We start from the raw sequence: 8,087 nt of genomic DNA, 5'->3' as shown, positions 1-8,087 counted from the left end.
TACTATGACCAACCTCATCCAGAGAACATGCATATGGCTCTTCAAAGTTGGCTCTTCTGGGATCAGAAACTAAAAGGTTTTAGATAAAATGTGTAGTTGAAGATGATAAAGTTGATATAGCTGTACTGGAATGCAGTGAGTTAATGCTTTTGAGGATTGTTCACAGTCCCTGGACGTTGCTGTCTGTAACAAAATCTAAAATCAGTCTGCAAATCACTAAACTTAAATATAAGCTTGAAAGATCTGAAAAATGATCTCTGGAAAGTTCTACAGGTACATACATGGGATAAAGGAGAAAAGCCAAGCAATCACTTGACTGATCACACACACACACACACACACACGATGCACTTGTCTTATTCTCAGTTTGTCAGAGTTCCCAGAACATCAGCTGAGCACACCACAAGTGAAGGTAAGCACTCTGGCTCTGAATCTTGTTAACCGTCTATCTACATTTGTTCATGAGCGTCTGCTTTTCATCAGGCTTACAGTAAAATATGTAAGTCCAGTTATTCTTTGAGTCTTTATTTCTGAAGGCCCAAACATCACAGGACGTTCATATTGCATAAAACTGTACATTGATTTCTTGTTTGCCTGTTTTGTTAAAGGAGATTCAGTAAGGAACAGGTATGAGTAACAAAAAGATAACCTATTCCCCTGTACCTATAGCCACTTGAAATCAGATCTTCTGCTAGTCATAACCTTTCTTGTCGGAGGCTGTTGTCTGCTTCTAGTCTGAGCTCACCAAAGGGACCTCAAGTGCTGGGTACAGCCCACAGTTCTTTATCACTAGAATCAAGAGATTAAACATAGTATGAGACCACACCTCCAGCCAATGGAGACGACCTATAAAGGTGAGGAGGGTGTACTCCAACCCTGCCACTTCTGATTGCAAGCTATTTATACTCTAAGAGCTTGTTCTCTTTGCCTTTCTGAATGGGGAGTGAGCATCTTAACCAGAGTCCTCCTGGACGTCGGAAGAGGGAGAAAACAGGGAACAGGACAGGCGCCTACCACAGAGGGCCTCTGAAAGGCTCTGCTCTGCAGGGTATCAAAGCAGATGATGAGACTTATAGCCAAATTTTAGGCAGAGTGCAGGGAATCTTATGAAAGAAGTGGGAAATAGTAAGACCTGGAGAGGACAAGAGCTCCACAAGGACAGCAACAGAACCAAAAAATCTGGGCACAAGGGTCTGTTGTGAGACTGCTACTCCAAACAAGGACCATTCATGGAGATAACCTAATACCCCTGCACAGATGTAGCCCACAGCAGTTCCATATGGGTTCCATAGTAATGGGAACAGAGACTGTCTCTGACATGAACTCATTGACCTGATCTTTGATCACCGCCCCCTGAGTGGGGATCAGCCTTACCAGGCCACAGAGGAAGACAAGGCAGCCACTCCTGCTGAGACCTGATTGACTAGGATTAGAAGGAAGGAGAGGAGGACCTCCCCTATCAGTGGACTGGGGGAGGGGCACATGTGGGGAAGAGGGAGGGAGGGTGAGATTGGGAGGGGAGGGAGCTACAGGAGGGATACAAAGTGAATAAACTGTAATTAATAAATTTCTCATTTCTAAAATAAGAATATAGTTTTTATAAGCAAGAAGTTGGAGTAAATTAGATTATGGGTATTACGGTAAAATTGTCAAATGGATAAAATCTTGAGTCATCTTGGGATAGAGTCTTAGAGAGAAATTGCCTAGATTATCTTTCTTATGTTTATTTAATCAGCCTGCTGTGGATGGCACCATGCCCTGGGTAGGGGTTCTAGACTGTATGCTTAGAGAAGCCAAGCAGAGAAGGAAGCACACATGCATTCATGTGATTCTGTTCTTGACTGTGGATGAGTAAGAAGCACACATGCACTCGTGTTTCTGTGCATGAGTAAGAAGCATGCGTGCTTTCACGTATTTCTGCTCTTGACTGCGGATGTGACATGAGCAGCTGTTTTATATTCCTGTAGCACTGACTTTTCTGCTATGGTGGATATTGTCAGTGAAAATAAACCCTGTAATCCTCCTGTAAGTTGTTTTCTGTGGGGTTGCTTTTTTTTTTCACAGCAACAACAATGAAAGTTAGGTTTAAAAAAAAAAAGTGTTAGAGCCTGGCACAAGGTAACGTGCTCAGTACACATTTCTCCTTCATGTTTGACATCTCAGTTCACCATTTAAGTTCAGATACAAATGGCAGATGTTGATAATTTGTTCCGCATGCCTAGTGCATGAGCTAGTTACTTGTTGCTGACAAGTAGCCTCTGACAAGAAGCATGGAGAAAGGATTTATTTCAGCTCCTGGCTTGAGGGAGTGTAATTCCACTGTGGCAGGAATCTCACGCTGGCAGGTGTCTCCTTGCTACCTACATTGTGTGTCTTCCTCCTGTGGACTTACATCTATGCTGCCTTCTTCCTGGAGACACATATCCTTACCACCCTCCTCCGGAGAACCCACAGTCATGCCGCCCTCCTCCTGAGGACCCACAGCCATGCCACCCCTCTCTTTTCTGCAGTCAAGCCCAGTCATTGTCCCATGGTCCTTGGCACAGAAGCCAACCTTCCACACAGCCTGACACACAAAGTCTAGATTCGGTATTTCTTAACTTGCAGATATGGCAGTTGATATGAGGTTGTTTTTTGGTTTTTGGTTTTCACAACTGCTCATTAAATATTGTCACACATAATTTGAAGATGGACCTCCACTATCAGTGTCATTTTATCTATCAGAAACAACCACAAGTACAGAAATCAATGAATATAAATTTTCAGCTGTTTTCTAAGCTGTTTTTATAGATGTTCTTAGATTCAGCCATATTTGGTGCTAAACAGATTTTCTGTTCCCTCCACCTTTAAGGGAAATTCAAGATATGCTTCTGCTGAACTCAAAACAGCCTTTCAGTTAATGGCAGGCATTATCTGAAGATTGAGTCTTTGGGTAAAATGATGACCTTCATTGCTGTTTTCTAGTTATTTAAGATACTGGATCACAGCATCAATACATATAATAACAACCACTTAAACGAATGTAATTGAACACACAAATCTTGTTTACATATTTGGGGAACAGAGTAGAACACACTGAAGATAAGAAGTGAGTGTGTGCAGATTCCCACATGGCTGCTTATAGTCAAAGACTGACAGTGGGAATTTGTCTTTAAATGCCCTCAGAAATGGCACAGAATTGTTCTGTCACTGAACCAAAGAATTACAGTATTTTGGACTTTGACACTACTGTAATAGAAAAGTTCTTATTGAATATTAACTTTTAGTCACAATTTAAAAAGTCATAAAAAAGAGCTTTTAAGTTCACATTAGCTACGAAAGACAATCAGCATGTACATGTTCATGAACACATAAGTTCACATAGATGTGTATGCACACACACACACACACACACACACAAATGGACCATGTGTCCTAGCGGAGAAAACACATTTTTGTTGTTAAGTATAATGTTTTTAAACAGGTGAGGCAGAAAATTGAATACAGGCATAAGCTTATTTTTGTTTTGATTTTTTAGACTTGGGTCTCATGTAGCCCAGAAAAATTTCACTATGTAGCAAAGGCTGACCTTAAATTCCAAACCTTCCTCATTCCACCAAATGCTGATGATGTCAATGAATTTGCCACCACACAGGGCTCTAAACAATTTTGGAACCAGCAGTTTCAATTCTATTAAGTAGCTAGATGGTGGTTATAGCACTCTTTAAGTAATTTTCTTCCATATTCCAGGGTTGGAAGTCCCTAACAGGGGAAAGAAGACAACTGAACTCACATTGTCACGGGAGTCCCACAGGAGCGAAATAAACATGCCCTCTGCCTTCCGAGGCCACTCACACACAGACATAAGCAGACATTCGCACCAGCACCGGTCACCCTCACCCCTCCTGCACCCTTTCCCTGCCCACGAAAGCTATCCCAAAAACAAGCTCCAAGGAAGTGAGAAGGCTTTTCAATATATCTGCAGTCTTTAGCCTCAACAATGCAATTTAATCACCAAAAAAAGTTGATATTTGGACTCCAGATGATCCAAGTTATCAGTTAACATACTTTTTTTTTTATCATTGGCACTTAAAAAAATAAATCAGAAAATAATATGGCTTCAAGTGCAGAAATAAATATGCATTTCTGAGGGGCCCTGCATTATCTCTGGCTTTCCTCCTGTTTCGGTTCTAAAGACAGTCTCTCCCCGAGTTTTCTGATAAGTTCCGCTAGGTCTTCTGTGTTCTGCGATTTTTCTTCCAGGAGTTCGTAACGAAGACTCGAGATGTCTTGCTTAATTTCCTTCAGTTCCCCTGTGAAGAGGCAGAATGAAAAGAAGTTAACTATGAATACAAAACGCAAACCAGCAATTTGAAGTTAAAATAAGGACAACGCTAACTGTATTCTGAATCTTTTTAAAGGAAATAACTTCCAATCAAAGAAAGTTTCTATTTTCTCAGGTAAGAAAGATAATGTAATTATCTGGAGACTATTGCAGAGTTGGGGTAGCTGCCCTTCACCTTTCCCAGGCACCTCCACCAAGACCCTGTTCATGAAATGAAAATGTTTATCTAGTCTAGGCCATCTGTGGACAAAGCTTGTTCCCTGCTGTTTTGTGCCTTTGGTGGTTGTAATCGCAGCTAATATTGACTTGACAAGATCTAGAATCAAATCACCTTGAGGAATGACTAGCATCTGGACTATGACCTGGGAGGGACTGGGGAAAGTGACATGGGAAGATGCAGCTGAACTGTGGGCAGCACCATTCCCAGGCGAGAGTTCCAGCGGAATAAAAAGGAGAGGGTGAGCTGAGCACAGCCGCCCACCTCTTACTGCTTCCTGACAGGACGGCAGACTTAGTGTAACAGCTGCCTCCCCTCCCTCCCGCCATTGGTCCCCTCAAACAGTGAAACAGAATAAAACCTTCCCTTCCTTAAATGGCATTGTCTGGAATGTTGTCACAGTAGGGGAAAAGCTGCTAATACAGGAGGGGAGGGCTTATTCTATATACCCTCCTGAGCCTCATCCAACACGCCCAGCCCCCTCTGTCTTACCTCCACACCAAGACACAGCCACAGCACACAGAGAAGAGCTTTGTCCTTAAACTTAACTCACCTTCGTTCACTTCATCACTCTCCTTATCAATTTGGGCCTGCAAGACATATCTTTTAATGAGTCTCTTCATGATTTTCTAAACAAGAAAAGGAGAAATCCATTTCAGCATTAAGCTCATACACACTCCTCACCTGAAATAGGTTGCTGGTCTACCCGTTTTGAGACATGATAGCTATCAAAGCTCAGGCAAGACTTAGCTCACAGCCGGTGTGTAGCTCCATATCTTATTTCTCTTATGAGAGCAACTGTCACATTATTTGAGCTAATGACTCAAAAGTTACTTCTCAAAAGGAAGACCATAGAGAAAACATTTAATTCTTTATTGCCTCCTCTTGTACTATCTAAAATCAGGTCACAAAATTCTGGTCAGATAGGTCAGACCAGAAGATTTTGCAGAACTCTTTGAGGAAGTATGGAATTAAACAATATCCAGTCCCCCATGCTACCCAGAATGGTAGACACTTTTGATCCTATATTTGCTTTAAGAACCACCAGTTTCAGTGCAATCAAGTTTCTCTAGTTCCTTGGTTTGTGTATAACTATTAATATAAAATAAAGATTAACACAGACAATTGTACAGAAAGTTCTTACATTACTAAATCAAATCTTAGTGCATAAAACCCAAATTAAAAGGTAATCAATATAGTTCTATCCTTAAAACAAAAAGTTTACATAAGGATGTAGTTTGGCTTGGAGATACATGTTTTTAATAAAGTTACTTACAAAAGCAAGAAAGGAAACCTGAATTCAATAGTGAATTTTTTTTACTATAGTATCATTTACTTATATAAAAAATATAAAACACTCTTGGATAGTCACAAGAATGTATGTCACAGAGTAAAAACACACACGATAGAACTATTACACAACCTACTATTAATTCATGTGTAACATGCTGCGTATGTTACAGAACCTTAGCATGTATAAAGTTGTGCTCATGCATATAGAGCCAGCAGATAGAGCACCCACGAGTAAGCCATCTTCATTTCACAGTGGGAAAATGTGAGGTAAAGTTTGCTCTTTGGTTTGATTTTTAAAGGTTTTTATTTCGGAATCCTGCATGTGTATGTGCATCTGTGTAAAGGTGTGTGCACAAGAGTGCAGGTGCCTTTGGAGGTCAAACATCAGGGTCTGATGCCCTGGCGCTGAAGGCAGTTGGGAGCTGCCATGCGGGTGATAAGAACTGAACTTGGATCGCCTGTAAGACCGGTATGTGCTCTTAAGTTGAGTCATCCTTCTTCTTTTGTAAGGTTAGCCTTTTACAAAGAACTTGGGCTCTAAGCTATATGATTATCTAGTTACATATTCCTCACCCAGAAAGTATCAGGCATATGAAAATTACTCCGCAATCACAGGTTAAGTGGATGTGACCTTTGATGTTAGATAAAAAATCCTGATGTTTCATCTTAATCTAACGATGTCCAGAGCTTGAAAACCTAAGGTGTGCTTACCTGATATTGCCGTGGAGGGTTGCTGAAGCTATTTAAATGGAAATCTTCCGAGCTCCTTATGCTTGATTGTTTCTTGTGTGCCAACTACAAAAAGAATGAGAAACTCTTGTTTAATTTGTACTGTTGAGTAATGTGTGAGAGATTACTCATTACATGTGTGGGCTAATAGGCTGGGGCATTCAAATGAGCACATCTACATGTACAAAACCATTTTCTGAATTGCATAATATTCTCTTATAAAGAGTAAGAAGTGGTTCTGCAAGTAGGGGCAACCACTCGGCTGCTACTGAAGATGGTGGGTGGAGCCTCGTAGAAGTCATGGTTCTCCTTTTTTTTTTTAAGATTTATTATGTATACAATGATCTACCTGCATGTGTGCTCATACACCAGAAGAGGGCACCACATCTCATTATCATGTGGGTGCTGGGAATTGAACTCAGGACCTCTAGAAGAGCAGCCAATGCTCTTAACCTCTGAGCCATCTTTCCAGCCCCAGTCATGGTTCTCCTAATGGTCTCCTGACTCATTCCTACATCATCTTCCAGCAAGTAGATGTGTGGTGCAAGGGGAGGCAAATACGCTGGGGGCTTTGTGGAGATGGCATCAACAGTCTGCTGGTGAGAAGACAGCCACTGTCTGACAGCCAAACCTACACCTGTCCTAGAATCTCACCAGAACACCAGGGGCCTCGCCAAACAGAATTCAGGGGGCCTGGAAGCTCTAATAACCCATTTCGATTTGAGGATCTGGACAATGTCACTTGTACTCTTCTCTAAAATTCTACTGTGGCAGCACCTTTCAAGAAGGAAAATGAATTTTGGTGATACACAATAAATGTGGTAACCAACCACATAGGCATGCTGAGAGGCTGAGAACTCTTCAATGTACCTTTTTCTAGAAGAGAAACTGATTTTTACAAATAATTGTGAAGAAGTGAGCAAAATGGAAAACTTCTAAACTTGCATACCATGGGGACAGACTGTCCTCCAATGGAGTAAAACCCCTCCTAAGTGTCTGTGAAGTCATTCATGGTTTACATTCTCTAACGAAGTGTCAGTGCCCATTGGGAAAGTTCTATGCTTTAACTTCCGTGTAATGATTCTACAATTTGTGCTATTAAAACAGCATATAAAGTATTACCTAATTTGTGTGTCAATAATGTGTGAGAGTATTGGTTACATGTGTGACCTAAGAGCCAAATGAGTATGCAAATGAGTATATCTGTACGTATGCAGCCATTTGGACTCATGTGCCCTGTTAAGTAACATGACCACACATTTATCCATGGGACAAACATGCACTAAGGGTCCTTTGCATGGAGGGAGTTGTGTCACACTGCAGATACTGAAAAAAAAAAAAAACAACAACCATAAATCACCATGGTCCAGAAAAATGTCATCAATAAATAGGCAGATGAGCACTGCAACACTGGTGAGAATCATGCCAATAATATGTAGATTCAAAGGCAGAATTTTCTCTTTTTCTTTTGAAAATTTCAGCAAAATACCCATATGTTGATTTACGTTGACTTTCAGAATCATG

The 8,087-nt window shown here is 41.0% G+C and overlaps 1 protein-coding gene across 2 annotated transcripts in view; it reads right to left on the bottom strand.

Annotated features, from left to right (window-relative positions):
- Window positions 1–3,966: 3,966 nt before the first annotated feature.
- Trpc6 (transient receptor potential cation channel subfamily C member 6) overlaps window positions 3,967–8,087 on the bottom strand; it is a 102,039-nt gene continuing 97,918 nt past the window's right edge. For both annotated transcript variants that reach the window (XM_060369249.1, XM_060369245.1), the window contains exons 12-14: window positions 6,546–6,629; window positions 5,095–5,170; window positions 3,967–4,292 (exon numbers count right to left, since the gene is read on the bottom strand). In XM_060369249.1, the coding sequence (XP_060225232.1) occupies window positions 4,141–4,292; window positions 5,095–5,170; window positions 6,546–6,629 (312 nt within the window). In that variant the 3' untranslated portion in view covers window positions 3,967–4,140. The remainder of the gene's footprint in view (window positions 4,293–5,094; window positions 5,171–6,545; window positions 6,630–8,087) is intronic.

Source organism: Meriones unguiculatus, chromosome 1 (genome assembly GCF_030254825.1).
Source record: "Meriones unguiculatus strain TT.TT164.6M chromosome 1, Bangor_MerUng_6.1, whole genome shotgun sequence".
NCBI classification, from domain to species: Eukaryota; Metazoa; Chordata; class Mammalia; order Rodentia; family Muridae; genus Meriones; species Meriones unguiculatus.
Note: the sequence above shows the minus strand (reverse complement) of the source record. Positions and strands in the feature narration are given on the sequence as shown.